Genomic DNA, 22,067 nt, shown 5'->3' on the forward strand with positions numbered 1-22,067 from the left:
AAAAAAAAAGGTACGGTAGATTCAAATAGTTCAATCACATATATTGATATATACATAAACAAATGCGTAATCATGGGCTGAAAAATGTGACTTTTGGGCATGTGCACGCACGATGATGCTAGAAACACGACAGATCACCCATTATACTAATCATCACAAACAAGCTGATGAGGGCCTGTGGCGTCGTCGGCGAAACCGTGCCGATCGACCGTAGCCTTGTGTAGTTCTAAAAATTTTATAATTTTTTTTAAAATTTCTCGTCACATCAAATATTACAGCACATACATAAAACATTAAATATAGAATAGAAAAATTAACTAATTATATATTTTATTTATAATTTGCGAGACAAGTCTTTAAACATAATTAATCTATGATTAAATAATATTTATTAAATATAAATGAAAATACTATAGTGTTTATTTTTTTTTAAAAAAAATTACAACTAAAGAAGGCCCGTGTGCCAAAGCGACAAATAACGGAGGGCAAAAATCGCGTCGCGGCGGCATGCAACGCGGGCGGTGCGGTTGGTGGCGCGGCGGCTTTCACAGTTCTGCTTTGGCTCCGATCCCGTACGTTCTGGCGGGGGTCCTCGTGTGCAGCCGGGCTTTTTGCTGTTGCTGCTGGTGCCAATCATTGACTTGCTCCTGCAGACTGCAGTATTCGCCGTCGGCCATGAAGGCTTGTACACTGTACGTGTTTGGACCGCCGCAACGACGACCGACGGCGAGAGTAGAACCACGTAGGACGTAGCAGCGTCTCTTTCGTCGGTCACGGGAGAGGAGGGGTCTTGCCAGTTGCCACCCCGCTCGCAATTCCGGCCCGGAACGGAAACATTTCAGGAACGGCCTGGAAACATCCAGTGTCCGTCCTATATATATATATATATATACACAGGACCTTGATTTTTTTTTTGACATATGTATATATATATATATATATCATGCTGTTTAATTTGCAAATCCAGTAAGGTCTTGTTTAGTTCCGAAAAGATTTCGAATTTCGATACTGTACTATTTTTGTTTTTATTTGACAAATATTATCCAATCATGAACTAACTTGGTTCAAAAGATTCAGCTCGTGATTTACAGGCAAACTGTACAATTAGTTTTTGTTTTCGTCTATATATAATGCTTCATGCATGTGCCCTAAGATTCGATGTGACGGGAAATTTTGAAAAGTTTTTGGTTTTTGGAGTGAACTAAACAAGGCCTAACATCTGCTCGTTGGAAAATCTTACGGATGATGTTGTTTAATCATTATAACCTTCTGCTTGTTGGATGCTAATTAAACTTGGTCTATTTTAATCCAATTAAAGTTAAGCAAATTCTAAGGTCCATATTAAATGCTAGGTGCACTAAAAATACTTTGTCTTGTAGAAGAACTTATCTAAAGATTAATTTAACTTAAAGAATGGATGGCTTTATATATTAAATGTTGTGAAGTTAAAAGAGGCAAATGATGCATCGCTTCGCGACGGGTTGATGGTGTCTCTTAACGACAAACCAAAGGAGCTCGTTACACGCAGGAATTACTCCACTCCTCGTAACGTCCCTAGTGCACGGGTGTGTCTAACCATCTTCCTTGACTCGTGTATAAAAGAAGGTGTATCGCTTTGTCTTGTATGCTCTAAAAGGAAGTTTTGTCTCATGGTACCGCTAGCATCCATGTGTGTGTGACCCATCTTCCTCTGTTGGCACAAAAAGTGAGGTGGTCTCCCTCTGTCTTGCCGTACCTAAAATTCCAAAACACAACTATTGTTCTCTATTGTCCGCTAGCGCAAGGAGGTGGTCTCCTGCCTCGCAGCACCTACTATTCCACCACATCACCAATGTTCTCCGTTGATAAATGATTAGGTTTTATTGGCAGCACACTGTCATTGGATGACGGCTAACATCTTCTAGTTATACATGTGTGACTACTTTTTGGTGGTTGTTCACAGAACTGCACTGTGTACCTCTCTTACATCACCTTAGATCCACGACATCAACAAGCTCACGATGTCGACTACCTATGCCTCTAGCAGTGGACCTACCTCGAGTTATATCTGTGCACCTTCAATTTCTTCATTTCTTGTTTATGTGATCAATATGGTTTCAACAAGTAGATCACGCGTGCACATGCTTGTAAAAAACTTTGCTATTAAGTATGCCCAAATTTGCCTAAACATCTAATGGTCTAGAAACTGGCAAGCACTTTCTAATATCTAGCTTTGCTAGCACGATTAAGCTAATTGTATTTGATGACACAGATTATAAGCGAGAGTACATTTCATTACCACTTTCATGAGGAAGCATCCAAAGGAATTTAACTTCTTCATATCAAGGTGACAAATGTTTCTCATGCTCACTCTTTGGTTCCCTCCTGGAGAGCACAAATGTTCGACCATAGTGCATGGGTCCCCTTGTGGTTGTGCATACGATTGAACACGGCTTTGCAAAGACATCTAAAAGGTGTGGTTTTGACCTTTGCATTCCACTTTTTGGGATTTACCTTGTCACCAATTAAGTTGATAGCATCCTAGGTTTTTGAAAGCCTTGTGTGGCATCTCTAAACACTCCCATGTCTATGGTCTCTAAATACACATCCATATACAAAATTTTCAATAAGGAAATTTATCTCCCTCGAACATGGGAGGGTGTCCATCCCCTTTGGACATTCTGCTCTAGGCGGTGAAGCCTAATTTAATGAGCATGAGGCTCTGATACCAATTGAAAAGATCAAGATACCCAAGAGGGAGGTGAATTAGGATAATAAAAAATTCTCTCAAAATTAAAACCTAGCACTTAGGCCATTTTACCCCTTGTGCCTAGATTGTGTTTCTATCCTACACACAAAGTTTTACACCCTAGTTCCAACCTATACTAGCATGTCATCAATACTAAGAATGTAAAAACATAAAAGTAATTGTATAAATGTAAACGCCCAAAGTAAATAAAGGATTAGGAACATGCTAATGTTTTTTTAAGGTATCAGAGAGTCGGCACTCCCCACTAGTCCTCGTCGAAACACCCGTGCAAGGGTATAGATCCCCCTTTATCCATGCAAAGAATTGCTCTCTATGGGCTAATTCTTTACCTCGCTGATATGGTGAATCGCACACAACCTCTCATAACATGAGTTGGGTCTCTCACAAGCTCCACTGAGAGATCACTAAGCTCCCAATCACTACGAAGCTATCTAGGTGATGCCGATCACTAAGAATAACAAGCACAAACTCTCACTTGACCTAACCAATCCTAATGAGATGATTACATGGATGCATACTCGGTACTCTCTAAGCTCTAATGGAGTCCTTAGTCTTGCAATTAGAAATTCTCAATCACTCTACTAAGCTTCAACTCCCCCTTGCTCACCAATGACCCTAACCAGCTGTTCCAAGTAGCTAAGAGAGCTTCTGTGACCAATATGTAGGGGGTATAAATAGGCCACATAAGCAACTAGTTGTATGAAACTCGCTACATAGAAACCAACAACACTAGATGATCCAATGGCTATCTGAAAGAGCACATGCCAACGACTAGTTTTAGACTAACCTTAACTAGGCCAAACCCTCATTAATGCATAATCTAATGGCCATTTTACCTCTCTAGACATCACCGGATGATCCATTGCCTAAGCACCAAATCAATTCGGTGAAGCTAGAACATACTATTTAGCTAAACCTAGATGAAACCCACTAGTCATAATCCGTTGGTCCCTTTGCAGGGGCACGTGATTAATCCAGTGCTACTAAAATGTGCCTATTCATTTCCCATTTAATCCATCTATTTGAATGGCTCATTTCTAGCTGACTTTTGGGCTCCTATGTAGTGCTAGGTTTCACAAGTATGCACCACACTAACTCACTAGACTCACTTAGGTTAAGCTACTAGTTCATATCTTTTTATTGTATGACCAAAGGGCAAACAAAGTTCTAAACTACTCTAAGTATCTTCCAACTTCATATTGAATATCCTTTGAACTGAAACAAAATTCATCAATAGGGCATGAAAATTATTGATTGACTACTCATTAACCATTATTATGACCTTACTTAAATTGTTTTGGCAAAACACATGTTAGTCACAATAGTTGTATCATCATAAATTGCCAAAACCGAATTAGGTGACTAGATGCTTTCAACTAATTTATACCAACAACTTCCATGTGAAAAAAACAAATAACGATACCATATCTCAGTAAAATGTTAGAACGGTCCATGTGCTTACAGATTTGTCTGTAAGGTCTTGTTTAGTTCGTGAAAAGAAAAGTTTTTGGATACTATAGCATATTTGTAACTATTGCAATAATTAGTGTCCAATCATAGACTAATTAAGTTTAAGAGATTTGTCTCGCAAAATACATACAAACTATGCAATTAGTTATTTTTTAATCTATATTTAATGCTACATGCATGTGCCTAAACATTTGATGTGATGAGATGAGACAAAAAGTTTTTAGATAGAAACTAAACAGGGTCTAAATATTAAGAATGCTAACAATCTCCTCCTCGAGAACAGGGCGCATTATTAAAGAAAACCCTTGCACGATCCTAATCACAACTATAACCTGCCTAGTCGAGGTCCGTTGCCACCACTACATTGCGGCCCCAACTGTACGCCACAACAGTCCTCTACTTGTTGAAATTATGCCATTCCGTGTATATTTTGTAGGACAAATTATCTGAATTTATTTACATATTTTGTACTTCTCCAATATTTAGGTGTCTGATTTTTTTATTGTTCACGCAATACGTAAATTTTGTTATTGTTTGACTAGGAAAAAAATTGCGAATTATATTTTGTAAATTGTCCTTTTAGTTTTACTAGTAGTTAGTTGTATAAGATGATCTAAAAATTCAGACACCTAAAATAACAACTTCCATATACATGTGTGGAGGCCTAGGTCAAGAAATTATCCCTGGCATATATGCCTTGCTAGTATAAATAGCACGACAAATATATGTATCCTAGATAACTCTAGGCATGCGACATATATGTGCCAGATTATAGAATGGGGCTCGCAGTTGGTTGGTTTCTTGTGATAAAACTTCTCCACTTAAATTCAAGTTCCGATTTGACGTGTATGCTTGTATTTTTTTTAAATTTATTTTAAAATTATTGATGTAAAAAGAAACTTTATAGGGGGTCAGGATTAAGCAAGACAAAACATCCATGTTCGTTGGTCTGAAAAGCCATAATCGCTGATTTATTATGAGAAAAAAATATGACTAGCTAAAAATATACTCATATAAGACAAGCGAACAGAGGTATGAGATAAGAGCTGATATGTACCCGTGGTCGTACCATAAGTTCTCTATATGTACAAGGGTACGCGCATCATTGCAGACAAAAAATTGAGATCATCTTTCCATTCATGCATTTTTCCCGCATTTGCAGCCAGCAATCGTACATATTGGCACCCTAGCAGCTGCGTGCACTGACCCTTAGCCATATGACATACAGTTATCCGCTCACCAACAGCCCCGATCACGACACCGGGATATGGGGAGGTATCAGAATCAGATAAGAGCTCGGGTGGTGGCAAGCTTCTTGCCGAGGATTATGTCGTCTGTGGTGAAGTCAGCCGCCTTGCGGAACGTGCCGCGGCCGAAGTCGAGGTTGTACGAGTCGGTGAGCCCGTCGACGAGGTCGAACTCCGGCGTCCACCCGAGCTCGCTGATCGCCTTCTCCACAGACGCAAAGAAGTGCTGGTAGATCACATTTATATGTTACAGTATATGATATCACTCAGCGTCAGTAACTAGCACACACAAGAGACAAGACACTACTCTGTCAGTAGCGACAGTTTCTTTCTTGGACTGACTGATATATATCCATCCAGCCAGGGATTGTAATTTGTAATAAGTTACCTGGTCCCTGAAGGGGAAAGCCTTCTTCTTGCCGAAGTCGAAGTCCTTGGGGTTGTAGTGGACGAGCTCCGGCTCAGGGAACCCTCCAGCCTGCATAAAAACATACATACATACAGTTCCATTACTGACAATGACAAAGAACAGGTAGCAGCAGACACTCAGAATTCAGAGAAAGCGAAAAACCAGCATCATTTCCATTTCTTGGCGAAATGAATTTGGTTACCTTTGCGCAGGCCCGCGCAAGGCCGTCGAAGGTGACGTACTTGGCGCCGGAGATGTTGAAGATCTGCTGGCTCGCCTTGGGGTTGCCCAGCACCAGGTTGAAGGCTCTTGCCAGGTCCTGGAGAGGAGGAAAACAAGGGCAAGCTGGTAGTTTCAGTTTCAGCCAACCACGTCCTACAGTACAGGAAGAGCCTCGATGATAGTTCAGAGATAGATTTCTGAATGCCATGCAATGGCTGGACCGACCTTGACATGGCCGAGCTGGGTGATCTGGTTGCCGGCGCCGGGGATGGGGATGGGGCGGCCGGCCTTTAGCCGGTGGAAGAACCACTCCTCCACGGGGTTGTAGTTGAGCGGGCCGTAGATGTACACGGGCCTGATGGACGTCCAGTTCACGCCGCGCGATGTCAGCAGGCTCTCCGTCTCCAGCTTCCCCTTGTGACGGCTCTTGGGGTCCACCGCGTCAACCTGCCGACCCACACATATATAAGCGAGAGCTGTCAGTCAGAGTCATTGCCTCTGAATTCTGATCTGTGCATTTGTGTGAAGATTGGTTTGGCCATACATATAGTAAGGCCTTGTTTAGTTCGCGAAAATTTTTAGATTTGGCTACTGCAGCACTTTCATTTGTATTTGATAATTATTGTCCAATCACGGACTAATTAGACTCAAAAGATTCGTCTAGCAAATTACAGGCAAACTGTACAATTAGTTTTTTTTTTGTCTATATTTAATGTTTCATGCATGTATCTAAATATTCGATTTGATGAAGAATCTTGAAAATTTTTAGAAACTAAACTAGGCCTAACTGTACCTCACAGTGTGGAAGAATGTCAGATTTCAGGTACACTCCTGCCGATGAGCAATAGATGTACCTGGAAATTGATGGTATACACATAACTGAGCACAATTGAGATACGAAAGGGCTTCATACAATTGCTTGCAATGCATCAAGTGTCAGATGAAGTGGCTGGCTGGCTTATTACTGTTCCAGGTTAGGCAAGGCGTCAATGATAGGCTCAACTTGCACAGCCTCACGTCCTGAAATGAAACATCAATGCAAAGAGGCGAAATGTGTATCAGATGGCTGTTTCGTTTCGCCTCTCGGCCAGGGATGTAGCACAACTGATGCAATGCTAATAGTTACTGAAATCTTTCCACAACTCAAGACACTGTGACATGACTGAATAACTGTCTTGGTTTGCAACTATAATAAAGACTTTCAGTTGGAGGCTTTCAAGCGTCGAAGCAATTACCATTGATGTCGTAAACGACATCGTATCCCTTAGCAGCCAGGCTTGTCTTGACGAATTCGAAGTCCTGCCTGTCACCTTTCAAGTGCTGAACCTGTACATACATATATGTAAAAACCATCGAAAAGCCATTACTGGTATGACAGCAACAAAATCGATGAAGCAGTGATATAGTAAGCCCATTTATCATGACCCTGATTTTTCAAAAAAATTATCATGACCCTGACACAAAGACATCCATTGTACCTTAGTTCAGCCTACTACTAATGCATTCTTACATGCACATTAGCTACGTCTGAAGAATCCTGCCAATGGACAGCAGATGCTGGCAACCATGTACACACGCAAGCAAAACAGAGAAGGAAACAACCAACACACACCTTGGAGGAGAACTCTGCGTACTCTGCGTCGGATTCTCCTGGTAACTGCTGAGTTATGGGTGCCTTTCCCCTAGTGAACAATGTAACCTGATGACAAAGCAGAGAGTTTTTGTTATAATTTCTTTTCTCTGAATGACTGACTGTATTGGTTGCCTGAACGGCTGGTGATTGCAAAGCAAAGTTGATGGTGGTACCCTGGTACTGGCTACTGACTGACCTGATGACCCTCCTTGACAAGGATCCTGGACAGGAAGACCCCAATGAACCTTGTTCCCCCCATCACCAAAATGTTCTTGGAGTCCGCCGCCGCCGCCGCCGAGACCTGCACCCTCGCCCCTCTTGGCTGCCATGATGACCTCCTCTTCTGCCAAACAAAACTTCACGTTCCTCAACCATATATATCATATATATCAGGTTAATGCACCCTCATCCCCCTTGGCTGCTACTGATGCTAGTGAAAACTCCACACAGTGCCAGGCTGTCTGTCGTTTCTGGGCTTAAACAGATGGGAGGAAATGCTTCCAAATTCCAATCTTGCTTTCAGTGCTGCGTAGTGGTTACCTGCGCTGAGACTGAGATGGAGACGGCTGCGCCGCTGAAGTCGGAGATAGGAGACGGGAGGAGAAGGCTGCTCTTCAGGGACGCTGTGGCCGCCATGCCTCTCTTCCTTTTTTATTTTAAAAGAAAATTCAAAACCAGGCAAGCATACAGACAAGAGAGAGAGAGAAGGATGGGAGTTTGTTTGCTTCGGATGGATGGTTGAATGAGTATGCTCAAGTGTGAAACTTGTGCTTCATCAGTCTGCTAATGGAGCATACAAAGACGACGAGAAATGAGGTGCTGGGAATGGGATGGTTTTTGGCATGTGTGGAGGGGGGCGACAGCCCTATCCTGTCCTGGATGCTCTCCTCTCCTTCTTTCATCTGTCCACTTGGAAGCATTCTGATCAGCTGATTGGGACTTCGACGTCTTCTTGGCCACCTTCCTCTAAACATTTATAAGGGATAAGTAAATACAAAAAAATTAAAAATCCAAATATTATTATATATAATTACAAAATCATAAGGCCATGCAAGAAGAATCTCTTTTTTTTTAGTGCATAGCACACAAACATAAATCTTGATTTTTCTCATGTATAGAAGCAGTCTCAAACTCAGAACACCATTGTCCTAGTTACAAGCTCAAAGACTTGCAATGCCTCCATGATTAATGTGTCACAATCATCAATTCCCTGTGGGAACTTCGGCAACTTGTTCATAGAGACTGTGCGGACCTGATTGGTGCAAGAAATTTACAAACATTCAGAGTTTATAATCTTGACCCAGAATAAGATAATCAAGAAATGAAGTGCCTGGTTCTACTAATTAATATATAATTTATCTAATTCTCTAATACCACGTATTTCGAAGCGATGTCAGTTAGGTTTTACTATTTTCAGAATTAAAGTTTAAAATAGTTCTAAAAAAATCTAGAATTAGTATTTAAGCCAAGAAAAATACTCCAAATCTTACAAAAAATTTCAGAAAAAATCCCAGAGAGACTATTGAAACAAGATGAACCCAAATACAATATTTAGAGCTCATGATAAGATATTTTGAAGCAACCGAAAATTTTCTTTTTTCTCTAGGAAAAAGAAAAAATTGTTCTAGAAAAATTCAAAACATTTCTAAGACGCACTACATGGTACCTAAGCGCATTTGTAAAACTTATCTCACAAACACCAAAGACAACCACATGCAAGCAACAAAACAAAACCGTATCAATTTTAATTCAAAAAATAGAAAATCATTTTATGACAAATCTAGGAAAACTTTATAATAAATAACTAAATTGTTTATTTTATTTTGTGCATATCCTAAAATTAAAATTTTAGGGTGCGACATAACACCCATATTCGCGTCCCGGTTTCCAGAAGGGATCTTGGGATATTATTTTTATAACGTGGGAATAAGAACTTTCATGTTTCTGGAATGAGAATTATTACGTTTCCGGAACATGGAACATAGGAACAGGAACGTGGGTCATGTTCCTGTTTTCAGGCTGCTAAGAGTGTGAGTGTGACACTATAGGATCCACAAAGTGCTGGTAGGGGCTTGTGATTTAGATCACTTTATAAAATTGATTTTTCAACAATGGGAGCTTTGTATAGGTTTATCAATTTACTCAATTTACAGCTGTTAGTGGCCTCCAAAACCCAGTCGCCTCTAGAAATGTGATTGTAGAGATGGCTATTGGTTCCAGCCGCCTCTACAGACACCTCTATGTTTAGCTACATCTATATTTACTATTGCTTTTAGAAATTGATTTTTCCAGGCAGCTCTATTTCCAGTCACCTCTAGAAGTAGTCTTCCGGACACCTTTAAAAAGGAGCTGCATAGTAAATTTCAAAATTTTCAAACGACATCGGAATAGAGAAACGGCCAAAACAAAAGTTATAAATCTCAAAAAGTTACGCAATTTTATAGTTAATAACTTTTTCAACGACCAAAACAAAAGTTATAATCTCAAAAAGTTATGCAATTTTATAGTTGATAACTTTTTCAATTGAAGTCATCTATGCACGAAAAATTATGTTTCAATTTCTCATATTTGAAATTTAAATTTCTCAAATGACCTCAGATAGAGACACGACCAACATAAAAGTCGTAGATCTCAAAAGGTTATGCAACTTTGTAGTTAACAAATTATATTTCAGTTTTTATATCAGAAACTCAAAATTTTCAAATGACCTCAGATGGAGAAAAGGCCAAAACTGAAGTTGTAGATCTCAAAGAGTTATAAAACTTCATAGTTAATAAGTTTTTCATTCAAATTTATTTAGCGCTCCAAATATTAATTTCAAAAATCAGATGAAGATAAAATAAGGAGGACAAATATCTAAATGAACATAGTTTGTATTTTAAGATTTGTAAGTTCTAAACCGCATGCCTCCTTTGGAAGACATAAGGACCCCAGTCATGCTAATATGTATTTTTTCCTTATTTTCTTCCTCGCCAGCTTTGTAAGTTTGTATTGTTGGACTGTAATAGCTTCTTGGCACTTGGTAGCAAAGTAATGATACCAAAATTGAGGCTGAAAAGTGGTAAATCTCCTTTAAAGAAGTCGTAGAACATAGCAGCATCAAACCATCTAGTGCAGGAGCTCTATTATGCTCCATTTGGAATTAGGCTCACCTCATTTTTTATAAATAGTTATTATTAGGATTTCATTCTCCATTTCTGAAACTTGTGGGATATCTCGACTCTGTTCTCCATCACAGTGAAATTGTGTTTCCCTCCGGTGGATCGAACAAAATCTGGTAACTTGAAGTAATATGTTATCTTTTAACATTGCAATTACTCCCTTCCAACTAGAATATACGTTTTTTCCTTTTGCTTGATTTGCAATAAGATGGAAATATTTTGTGTTGTTGAACTTTCTAATAAGTTTTTCATCTTTGAATGTTCTAACCAAGCAATTTCTTCTTCTCTCAACAAATGAGATATTCTATCTTTTAGACAGGGAAGATTACCTTTTTCATTTTGGAGAAAGAGTTGAGAGTTCCGCCTTTTTGTCTGAAAAATCAATCATAGATTTAATTGCTTCTTTTCTTTCCTATTTTCCTCTAATAATAGAACCAGAGCTGATGAATCAAAATAATTAAAGTGGCATGACTCACTAGTTTATTTCAAGATCAGAGAGAAATAAGAGCACTGTGCTTGTCACAATCCGTAAATGCAACATAGAAAGTGAAGACTCAAATTTAAACGGGATCAAGCTCGCATCACATCATTCTCGCCCATAAACAATTATACAAATTCGTCTTACCATTGGACAATCTTAGGTCATAATTTCGTCCACCAAGAAAAAGAAATTTCAAAGTCATTTTCCCAAGAAAGACAATAGGTGATTTCCGTAACTAAACAGATGATGCAGCCACAGTTTTGTAAATTCCGAAGAAAAATGTATTAAGAAATAAAAATTCCACAGCCATGGACCTGTGATGTATAGAAAATAACACTACCCCTCACGTTTTGGAATTCTTTGTGATGTACTGGAAGCTCCCACACAGGATAGAGTCAGGAAAAAGGGAGCAATTTTTAGAAAAATGATAAATAGGTTAACTCTGATTGTACAACTTTCAGTGTGTCATGTGTAACAATCTGTTTTGGCAAACTCAGATGCTATGCCACATGCCTTTTATTGCTACAGTCATAGTCTATGTTCACTATATATTTTTAGATAAGGGAACAAAGATGTTCACTATATATGAAAGAGAACCAAGTCAGGATCTACTCCTCTTGGGATACTGACAGTCCGCTGACTAATATCTGGCAATGACACTGCAATTTTCTCTGCATGCTCTAAGTAGCTCTCAAACTTGTCATGATTAACCCCAGGTCTCTTCGCCAATTTGTCCAAAACCTTTGGCTGGCCATTCTCAGCCAAGAGATGAGTACCAGTGGCAAGAGCGAGCTCCTCCTTCATGATATGGTACTTGATCGCCTGCTTCCGGAATGTCCAGTCACCGGTAATCCAGTCGAATTTGTACAGAGGGATGAACCTATGGCCATACAAGGCGATAAACTCAATGGCGGCCAGGATGAAATTGAACTCCTCCTGGGACAAGTAGTAAGCAAAACTCAACCTTGTCCATCCTGGCTTCAGTCCACTGTAACCCTGAAAAATGTGACAAATAGATGACAGTAGAATTTTTAGTACAAATTTTATCTGACAAAATGAGGATATATACTATAACCATCGTCCCACAGTCTGAACATATATACATACCTCAAGAATTGCAGACCGGATGCGAAGGGAGAGGTCGTTGTTGATGTTGAGCAATGTATGGCCATAGGGGCCTGCGCATGTGCAGCCACCCCTTGCTTGGATGCCGAAAAGATCATTCAGAAGCCTGGTGACAAAACGGCCATGGAGTGGGAGACGCTTGGAACCAGGCTCACCAGCAGCAGCATCTTCAGACAAAGGATTATTGGCGACAGGAGGGTAGATTAGGAAGGAGAAGATTGGTAGGCGTTCTACGTCTGTGTTTCCAAGAACCCTTATGTTTGGGTTGCTGACGAGCCTTTTCATTGCCATCTCGGAGTAAACCTGCTCCCGGAGGCTCATCATGTCATACCCAATGTACTCCTTGACCCAAAATGCGAGCGATGCACGGATCTTCTGGAGGATTGGTGGTGTGCCTGCATCCTCTCGCTCCTCGATATCATCGTAGTACAATGTATCCTACAAGTTTCATAGATACAACACAATTCTTGTTAAGTTTTGCTTTTGACTAGAAGATAAGTATCAGTTGGATGTAAATTCTTGTTAATTCTTGTTATTCAGCACAATTCTGTCTCACCTCCTCATTGAAGCCGTTGACGTAGGCCACGGTGCCACCGCCGCAGGTAGATGGAGGCTGAGCGTTGAGCCGGTACAGTGCTTTGTTCATCACAAGGATGCCTGGTGTGCCTGGTCCACCAACAAACTTGTGTGGGCTTAAGAAGACAGCGTCGTAGCCGTCGATTTCACCAGATTTCATGTCAATCTTCACGTATGGTCCACTGCACAAATTGAAGGAACTAGCTCGTTAGAACTAATGATGCATGTATTTCTTTGTTGTGCTCATCATTTTGAAGCACACTGAACTGATATGCCAAATTGCCAATATATGTCATACTTAATACTATTTCTGATCAAAAATTCATTCGGCTGATAGTAGTTTATCTAGGGGTTAATAAAGTCCAAGGATGGATTTGTATGTTAAGAACAAGAAATTTCCTGGTTGACCTATATACACAACTAGAGCGCTCTTAATTACAATTTTGGTCTTCCAATCAAAGTCATTTTTTTTCTCTGAGTCAAAGCTAGCGAATTCACTAGAATTTTCGGTCGTCATTTAATTTCTTCCCCTGACATCATTAGCTAGAAAAGAGTAAATGCTGCAAGCAATTAGTCCACTTCAAGAGGGAAAGAAAACATACACAGCCGCAGGTCGACATATTATATGTTACATATAAGTAGTTCCAATTATATTCATACTTAATACTTGGATCAAGATGGGCAGTTCGATCGTGTACTGTCATGTAGTCTCATCTCATATATATATATATATATATATATATATATATTCAATACAAGAAGCAGATAAAATTAGCTAGGTATATATGCACTGATAGATCGATGTCTGATGAATCAAATATATTCAAAGCTAGTAGCGTGGAATGACATAAATGTTTACTTGTCATCAGTATGCACAGCAAAGTAAAAGTTCAATGCTGAAGATTGTTTCTCCCTACAACTTGTAGCAGCTAGGATAAAAAAAAAAAGATATTGCCCAATTGTAGTTTCGTTTTGCAAATTTAATTTGTAATTTTTGTGTGCACAGAACGAAGAATTTTCCCATGTGTGACGTACACCAATTTTGAGCAAGTCATCAATAACAAGAAACTTGATGACTAAAATAAGTCAGCCCTATCCTAGAATGTCAAAATCCATCGTTGTCATGCTCTCAGCATTCATATGCATGTACGTACTAGTATTAAACGAAGATGAGAGCGACATTCCATGGCTGTCATGAACTGATCATGAAAGCTACGTTGTCGTTGTGTTGTATGCATTTTTGTTAATTTTCTTTGTTATTCAGACAAGCTTGTTACCTGGCGGCGAAGTCGAAGCACGCGAAGGCGCCATGCTCGTGCAGGACGCGCGCGATCCGCCGCGTGTCCGTCACGATGCCCGTCACGTTGCTGCAGGCCGAGAAGGACCCCAGCATGGGCCGGTCCGCGAACTCCGGCGACGCGAGCGCGCGGCGGAGCGCGGCCACGTCCACCAGCCCGTCTTCGTCGACGCCGATCTCGACGACCTCGGCGAGGCTCCGGCGCCACGACAGCAGGTTGGAGTGGTGCTCGTACGGCCCGACGAAGACCACCCACCGTTCCTCGGCGCGGAGCTGCGCCGCGACGCGCGCGCGCAGCTCGACGGAGGGCACGGCGATCCCCATCACCTCCTGCAGCCGCTTGATGGCCGCCGTGGTTCCGGCGCCGCAGAAGAGCATGGCGTCGCCGGGGCCGGCGGCGCCCATGCAGCGCTTCACGTAGCGCGACGCCTTGTGCACCAGGCGCGTCGTCTTGCTCCCGACGTGGCTGTCCTCCGTGTGCGTGTTGCCGTAGAAGGGGAGGACCTCTTTGACGAGGTAGTCCTCGATGTACCGCAGGCTCCGGCCGGACGCCGTCTGGTCGGCGTAAGTCAGCGCGCGGCGGCCGAACGGCGTGTCGAACTCGACGTCGCTTCCGATGAGCTGCGACCGGAGCCACTCCACTTTCTCTTCCCCGGTTCCGCCGGCGCCGATGGCTGCCGCACCACCGGCCTGCTTTTCCTCCGACATGGTTGCACGGAGCAGGCGCATCAGGGCGGCCATGCTCTTATTGGTCTCCTCCGCCGCCGCTGCCGGCAGCTGCTTCTTCGCCGCCATGGGCGCCGTGGCAGCTTGCAAAGATGGCATTGTCGTCGACGGTCGACCTGGATCGAAAACGTACGCTGGCTCTCTAGCTAGTAACGTAAGTACAGTAGTCTATACGCTGGCAATGGCTTGTATATGTGTGTGTCTGCTTGTTATATATGTGGCATGAAGCTTTGCATGGAGGCAGGTATATATAGCCATTGCAATGCAATGTGCTGCACGAGAGTCGAACAACAGCGAAAACAGGAGGAGGAAGAAGAAGACGGGATGGAAGAGGGATCGTCGAAGTGGCAGTAGACTAGTTTAATGGCGACGGGTCAAAGCGACCGAATGCTTTGCTTCTGGTGACCAAATGCTCTCCCGTTCGACTTCCTGCGCTGCGCGTTTCAATTCAGCGGGCATTCATTGCGTTGGCTGCAAATGCATCAGATACCCAGATTGGAGTTGGCCGATCGGAACACCTGTTTTTTATTTTTCGTATCTTTTATTATTTTACATGCATCGCATGAGCTAATTATTGGAATCTTTAATTTAACAAGCATAAAACCTAAATAAATCTATAATTAATTAAGTTATACAGAATACAATGAGTATGAAGTTTACTACAATTCAAGGATACAAATAATTAACACACTATAAAAATTTTACTACAATTGGACCATAGAAACAACAACTATGAATTAATCTAATTAATAATATAAAATTATAGATCTAAAACTACAGAAAAAAATTTACTAAAGTATACCATATTATATATTCACAATGTAGATCTATTCATGGAGTCCAACAAAATTAGATTATCTATTTTTTCTATAATTTATTATGATTTTTCAAAAATTTAGCTAAAGTAAATAAAAAAGAAAAAACAAAATTATTTCAATATAGCAAAACCACCATTCAAAACCACATGAAGAGTTATTTGAGTGGTTTTGAAAAATTCAGTGGGTACAATATGTGGTTCTATAGTTTGAGAGGATGAAATAGTCCACTCTGCATAGATTGGGGGTTATATAAATTTTTTCCTTTTATAAAATTTATTACTCATACCTAAAATCACATATTTAGTTGGTAAAATTTAAATCTGGCAATTATTATCTAACCATAGACTAACTAGACTCAAAAGACTCGTCTCGCAAATTATAGACAAACCGAGCAATTAATTATTTTTATCAATATTTAATGCTTCATATATTTGTTGAAATATTCAATGTGATGAAGAATCTTGAAAAAGTCTTTAGATTTTAGGGTGAACTAAACAAGGGCTTATTATAAATAAACCTCTATGTAAACCGTAGTAACACCCCGTATCCGGGGTCGTCTACGTCGACATTAAACAGCCAGTGTACGTGCGTACGGCACACAGACTCTTGGTAGGCTGCTTTCCTGCTTCACATTTGGTCGCACCTAAAACATCAGGAAAGTCAACGTACGGTCTCCACCGCGTTGGCTATTTGTTAATCACATTTTCATTCTCGTGCGAGACAAATTTGACGAGTTTTTTTCCCCTGTGGGCGGCCAGGAATTGAACGAACATCTTGCGTGAAATATATATATACTCAGACAGTCAGACACGTGTATCATACATTTATAGCACTAGCACCTGACTGAATATTTTATTTGACTGATTTCTCTGGAAAACGCATTTCATGTGTGATTTTATACTTCCCCTTAACCTAATGATTCTATAATTATCGTTTAAAATGGGTTTTTGTAATTATTATCTTGAACTAAATAAATTGACAGGTCATCAACTTGATATGCCTTATTAAATTTCAACAACTAATACTTCCTCTATTTTTAAATAAATAAATTCACAAAGTTGTCTTAAGTCAAAATTTTCATACTTTAATTAAATTTTTTATGCAAGTAACCCGTGCGGCATGCCCAATCATATATGAATTTTGTATGTGCAAATATGCCCATCAAACATGTGTTCAACGTACCTGAAAATTACGTGGTCATTTTACATGTCCAATATCTGCATTTTTAGAAAAGAAAATATATTAATACCTCACCTTCTATATCGATCAATGCATATGGTTGTTCCTTATTACAAGTGGTAATAGAACGTTCCAGGCAATCTCAAAAACAAATTTATGTGTCAAAGAAGAAATTAGAACAAAAGTACTAATAAAAGGTAAGTCTACTTCTAAAGCTCTAACCATGTCTTGGAAACAAATCCATCACGACTGCCTCAATGGTCTTGCACCCCATCTTCACTGAATACACTACACCACAACACCAGATTTGGCGTCGGATGATCTGACGCTGAAAGCCGCTACAACGTCATGCGGTCTGACGCTAAAAACATATAGTGTCAGACTTCTACAGACGCAGTAAGTGCTGACGCTAAAAACATATAGCGTCAGACCAGACTTTTAGCGTCAGATAGTCTGTTGCTGTGTAATTTTTTAGCGTCCGATAGTCTCATGGCAATGTTTAGTGTCGGACACTCCTTGGCCAAACATATACCGTCAGATCATCCAATGATCTACGTATATATAGCGTCAGATTGTTCAACGGCACAATTTGAATATCAAAAAAATAAAAATTAAAAATATTTAGCACATCAAACCCACATTCAAGCTCAATTTTCATTACACACAAAGATATAAGGTCACACATGACATGGAGGTCGATACATATATATTGTACCATACAATCTTATCTTGCACATTACATCACACTACATCATCCAACAAAGTCAAGCATACAATCTTGTCTTGCATACTACATTATCCAACAAAAGCTTACATGAATGCACACCAACAACCAATATATAGTAGTTTGTGTTTGATATATAATACTAAGGTTGGTGCATACAATAGAAAATAAAAACCCAAAAGCACGTCCACCAGGTTGTGGAGAACCATTTTTCATGAACTTAAGCCAAACACTTGTTGTGCCCCACACTTCCTGAAAAATGTAATATGTAATTAGGCAAGTAGAGAAAATAATGTAAAGTTGTTGTACAATAGTAGTGTACTACTAGTGTGTGAGTACAATCATCTGTTCAAAAGAATATCTCTTCTACTTGCTAGCTGATAATCAATAAACCTGGAGATATTCCTTACTACACAACATGTCCAGCTCCAAAATAGAGTTGGATAGGAAGATGTGGACTGCACAAAATAAAAGTCCTTGTTTGGAGTTGATATCACTGAATAGCATGGAGTGACCCAATAACCTACAAGGAGTAGAGTTATAGATTATGCACTCTCGGACTCTCCAAAAATGAGAAATTGTCTTAACTAGTACAAGACAGTCAGATCAGATTTTTAAAGCAACAAGCATTGGTTCAAATTCTTAGCAGCATTTGGTGCAAATTAGAGACAAATAGGAACAGACAACATGAAGCAGGGTATGTGCACTTGCAGTATTTGAAATAATGGAAAATAGAAAGAAATTTATGAGGGATTGTATGTAGCAAGAGACATTATGTCAATCAGACAAAATTTATGACTGGAATAAGAAAAATAATTGCAGAAAAAAGTGGCATCTTCACCTTAGGTGGAGCAATCCAATTTTTTATTGTTACGAACTTTTCCTTCAGTACATGCTGGATCCAATTCCTCAAATATCTACACATGGCAAAAATCATAATTTTCTTACACTGTAGTGTACAGGCACCAAATTTCACTAAAAAGAATGAAGTATTTAGTCAATGTACTAGACAGACAAGTTCACAAAATTGCATATACTGAGCGCCTAGCTATACTCATAGCTCCACTCTCTACAGTCTATCACCAAGTTACTGTAAAAAGAAAATAGTTTTTAGTAAGAATGGTTTATATTGTTTCCCAGCTCATGGCGAAGAACACTCTAGGTGTAGAACTGATCAGCATGGTGGCATGGATGTATGTCTTGTAAAATTTCACCAAGAAATAAATGCTATAAATTTTGTACTAACCACTTGTTCTTCCAGACTATTAAATTTGTAAATATTGCAGCAACATGTGTAGAACAAAATTGGAAAAATGTATAGTAAGGTACTGCATCTACTCACTCACTTGGTGTTGCACAAGCATTTGCTGCCTGCAGGTTTAAGCTTGTTGTGAACTTGCTCGCTTGGTGTTTCACAAGCATTTATTGCCTGCAGGGGCCTCACTATTATTGATCTTATACCTCTAGCTAAAATTGCACACACTATTTAGACACACTATTTTGAATTAAAGGGCTATATTTGGACCATTGAGATGGTAACATAAGTTGTCATTTGAACAACCAAGAAATGAAATAAACTAGCAACCAATAGATGAACCAACAGAAGATAATATACGCTGAAGCTTGACCACTTGCTCTATTGGAAGCAGATGCTCTGAAAAGGGGGTTATCTAAAATAAAATCTCTACTATATGAAGGAAAACAACAACATGCACACCAATCTTGCACACCAAATACTGGCAATGCCTTGATTTGGTGGCAATAACAAAGCAACAAACAAGTAACAGGACATACTTGCCTTACCTATGTACCAACCACAGGCCTCACCTAAAAACCACATGAATGGAAATTGGGAAAGCTTGAAACCGACAATTTATTTTTAGTGTGCAAGATCTACTTCCAAGGCTAGAATTAGCATTTAAAACTGAATAAAACAAAATCCACCAAGCAATCTGAGTAATACTCTGTTAAATTTTCAGTTTTTCACAATAAGTAAAATTGCAAAGTCAAGAAATCCAAACCAGGACAACACTTTAGCAGCACTCTGCCCATGAATTACTAGAATCACCGCACATCTAATTAAAATCCCACACATTTGGCTCATTCTCCTATGGATTTCAACCTAAATTCGAGCAGAAATCGAAACAAAAGCAACTATTTTTGCCTTTAAAAAGAAACAGAGTCCCAACTAGGGGGAACCAGCCACACGCTCACCTTGGGGTGGAACTGGACGCACCAGACCTCAGACGGCGGCGCCTCCAGCGTGGCGACGGACGCCCCCGTGTCGACATCGAAGACGCGGATGAAGCTGTCGAGCGACACGGCGGCGGCGAGCGCGCCGACGGGGTGGGCGGCGAGGAAGACGAGCGAACAACCCAATGTAGTCGCGAGCGCGGCCGGCCCTCCTAGTGCGACCTTGGCTCGGTCAACACGCACCGCAAGGTGCGGCCACACGGGGGCGCGGAAAGCCCGCCGGCCGCTGGCGCCCACAAGGACGCCAGTGCGGGCGCAGCGACCCGGCTGGCATGGGGTCGGGCACCCTGGCCGCTGCGGGCACGGCCCCAGACCAGCGTGGCCATGCCACAGCCTGGCGCTGGCGGCACGACCCCTCACGGCGAGGGTGCAGCCAGCCTGGTTCGCGGCCTCCCCAGGCGCGCGGCTCAGCGTGGCCATTGGAGCGGGGCGCGACCGGCTCTGGCAGAGCGTGCGGGCCCCTGCCACGTGCGTGGCCCCCCTGGCGCCGCCGACGTAGGCGCAGGGTGCGGCCGGCCTCCATTCCTGGCGGCTCACCACCTTCTGTGTGTGTTTCCTGAGGAAAAAAGACTCAGGAAGAGAAAGAAGGGGAAGAAGTGGATAGGGTTAGGGTTTCACCCTCTCAATTTATATGACCCCCAGTAAATCTGAGCCGTTCATCGTGATGGATGGTCATGGTTGATTGAGCCTATTAGGCCAGCCCATAAAGAGCGAAGTTGGGCTGTTGGGCTGATGTTTAATTTTTTTTTCATTTCTTCTCTTTCATAAATAAATTTATTTCTCGGATACAAACCATGATATATATATATGGTCTACATGATCACTGTGAGGTCTCAAAATACTTTCTAAAAAAATATATACTATATATATGTTCCTTCATAGAAGCTTTAAAAATTTTACAACAGATTTACTATTTTCTATAGTTTAACTGAATTTTGTGTGTTTTTGAAAAATATCTAGGGTTTCTATACTAGGTAGGACCGATTTAATTTTTTGCGTCAGATGGAGTGACGTTGTATAGGGTTTTAGCGTCAGATATTACGACGTTAAATATGGATATCTATCGCGTCAGACAGTGAATCGGTAAATATAGATTTAGCGTCAGATGATCTGTAAACAATATTTAGCGTCAGATCATCCAATGATAAAAAAAAGATTTAGCGTAAGATATCTGACGCTAAAAAAGTGTTGTGGTGTAGTGATAACGATCTTCCTCTTTCTGTAGTAGGGACCAAAACCTAGTCCAATAAGCCCCCCTAAAGATAGCCTGCAAATAAGATGGTGCTATAGCTTTATCGAACACTTTGCACCCACTAGAATCTGAGATTTCAGTTTCCTATTTATCCTTTCCAACCAGCCGGTAAACATATTGTGTACACTAGTTGGCCATAAAAGATTAAAAGAAACACTACTACACAACTGTTAACCGTGACAGGCACTTTACATTTACCGCAGCGGGCATTGGCGTCCGCCATGAATAAAAGGTCACGGTTAATCGTGGCCTCATCGTGGCGGGCGCCTGTGCCCGCTGCGGCAAATGGAATTACCGCAGCAGGCAACATAAGGTGCCCGCTGCAGTTAATCCCATTAACCGCAACGGGCACCTTATGTTGCCCGTCGCGGTTAATGATTTAAAAAAACAAAAAAACTCTGGACAGGCTCGCCGAGCCCATCTAGGGGCCCGACGAGCCCATCCAGGCTATTGCCGCCGCCGCCGCCAGGGAAACCCTAGCGCCGTTGCTCCAGGGTCGTCGCCGTTGTCGTCCATGTATCCGCTCTAATCCACCTTCTCACGCCGGAACCAATCGGCCCCCACATAGGAGGGAGAGCCACGACCCCCGCCACCACCGAAGATGGGCGTGACCGGCCTCCACCTCCCAGATCTGGCTCGTGGCGGCTCCTTCACCGGATCTGGAAAGAGAGAAGGAAGAATAGTGACGAATGGGTACGCACCTGAATGTTCATGGCTATATTGTTGGTCTCTAGCTGGCTGTCTG

At 41.1% G+C, this 22,067-nt stretch overlaps 3 protein-coding genes across 7 annotated transcripts; all 3 read right to left on the minus strand.

The window, feature by feature from the left end:
* On the minus strand, nt 5,170-8,611 carry LOC8084746 (chloroplast stem-loop binding protein of 41 kDa b, chloroplastic). The gene is made up of 10 exons (XM_002442919.2): nt 8,271-8,611; nt 7,927-8,073; nt 7,710-7,796; nt 7,333-7,423; nt 7,063-7,117; nt 6,891-6,951; nt 6,323-6,544; nt 6,078-6,194; nt 5,855-5,944; nt 5,170-5,692 (listed from the first exon to the last, which is right to left on the minus strand). The coding sequence occupies exons 1-10, from the start codon at nt 8,364-8,366 to the stop codon at nt 5,504-5,506; spliced, it is 1,155 nt and encodes a 384-aa protein (XP_002442964.1). The 5' UTR covers nt 8,367-8,611; the 3' UTR covers nt 5,170-5,503.
* Nucleotides 11,714-15,445, minus strand: LOC8084747 (probable cysteine desulfurase). Its single transcript, XM_002442920.2, has 4 exons — nt 14,351-15,445; nt 13,054-13,255; nt 12,480-12,935; nt 11,714-12,368 (listed from the first exon to the last, which is right to left on the minus strand). Exons 1-4 carry the CDS (start codon nt 15,193-15,195, stop codon nt 11,952-11,954), a joined length of 1,920 nt encoding a protein of 639 aa, XP_002442965.2. The 5' UTR covers nt 15,196-15,445; the 3' UTR covers nt 11,714-11,951.
* On the minus strand, nt 17,714-20,680 carry LOC110429556. Of its 5 annotated transcripts, none has more exons than XR_002446629.1 (5): nt 20,032-20,679; nt 19,164-19,246; nt 18,659-18,734; nt 18,228-18,340; nt 17,714-18,069 (listed from the first exon to the last, which is right to left on the minus strand). XR_002446629.1 is itself a non-coding variant. In XM_021445620.1 (4 exons), the coding sequence occupies exons 1-4, from the start codon at nt 20,488-20,490 to the stop codon at nt 18,311-18,313; spliced, it is 648 nt and encodes a 215-aa protein (XP_021301295.1). In that variant the 5' UTR covers nt 20,491-20,679; the 3' UTR covers nt 17,714-18,310. The 5 variants fall into 5 exon arrangements, 3 of the variants coding, with proteins under 3 accessions (XP_021301295.1, XP_021301297.1, XP_021301296.1); XR_002446630.1 differs by having other exon boundaries at nt 18,211-18,340; XM_021445620.1 differs by having other exon boundaries at nt 17,714-18,340.

This window comes from Sorghum bicolor, chromosome 8 (assembly GCF_000003195.3).
Source record: "Sorghum bicolor cultivar BTx623 chromosome 8, Sorghum_bicolor_NCBIv3, whole genome shotgun sequence".
Taxonomy (NCBI): domain Eukaryota; kingdom Viridiplantae; phylum Streptophyta; class Magnoliopsida; order Poales; family Poaceae; genus Sorghum; species Sorghum bicolor.

Coding starts and splice junctions, on each gene's coding strand:
- LOC8084746 (XM_002442919.2), bottom strand. CDS start 8,366: ATGGCGGCCACAGCGTCCCTGAAGAGCAGCCTTCTCCTCCCGTCTCCT. Junction 6,952..7,062: donor GCCTTGCCTAACCTGGAACA/GTAATAAGCCAG, acceptor ATCAATTTCCAG/GTACATCTATTGCTCATCGG. Junction 5,945..6,077: donor TTGCGCGGGCCTGCGCAAAG/GTAACCAAATTC, acceptor GTTTTTATGCAG/GCTGGAGGGTTCCCTGAGCC.
- LOC8084747 (XM_002442920.2), bottom strand. CDS start 15,195: ATGCCATCTTTGCAAGCTGCCACGGCGCCCATGGCGGCGAAGAAGCAG. Junction 13,256..14,350: donor TGCTTCGACTTCGCCGCCAG/GTAACAAGCTTG, acceptor CAATTTGTGCAG/TGGACCATACGTGAAGATTG. Junction 12,936..13,053: donor TCAACGGCTTCAATGAGGAG/GTGAGACAGAAT, acceptor TGAAACTTGTAG/GATACATTGTACTACGATGA.
- LOC110429556 (XM_021445620.1), bottom strand. CDS start 20,490: ATGGCCACGCTGAGCCGCGCGCCTGGGGAGGCCGCGAACCAGGCTGGC. Junction 18,735..19,163: donor AAATGCTTGTGCAACACCAA/GTGAGTGAGTAG, acceptor TGCCATGTGTAG/ATATTTGAGGAATTGGATCC. Junction 18,341..18,658: donor ATTGGATTGCTCCACCTAAG/GTGAAGATGCCA, acceptor TACTCCTTGTAG/GTTATTGGGTCACTCCATGC.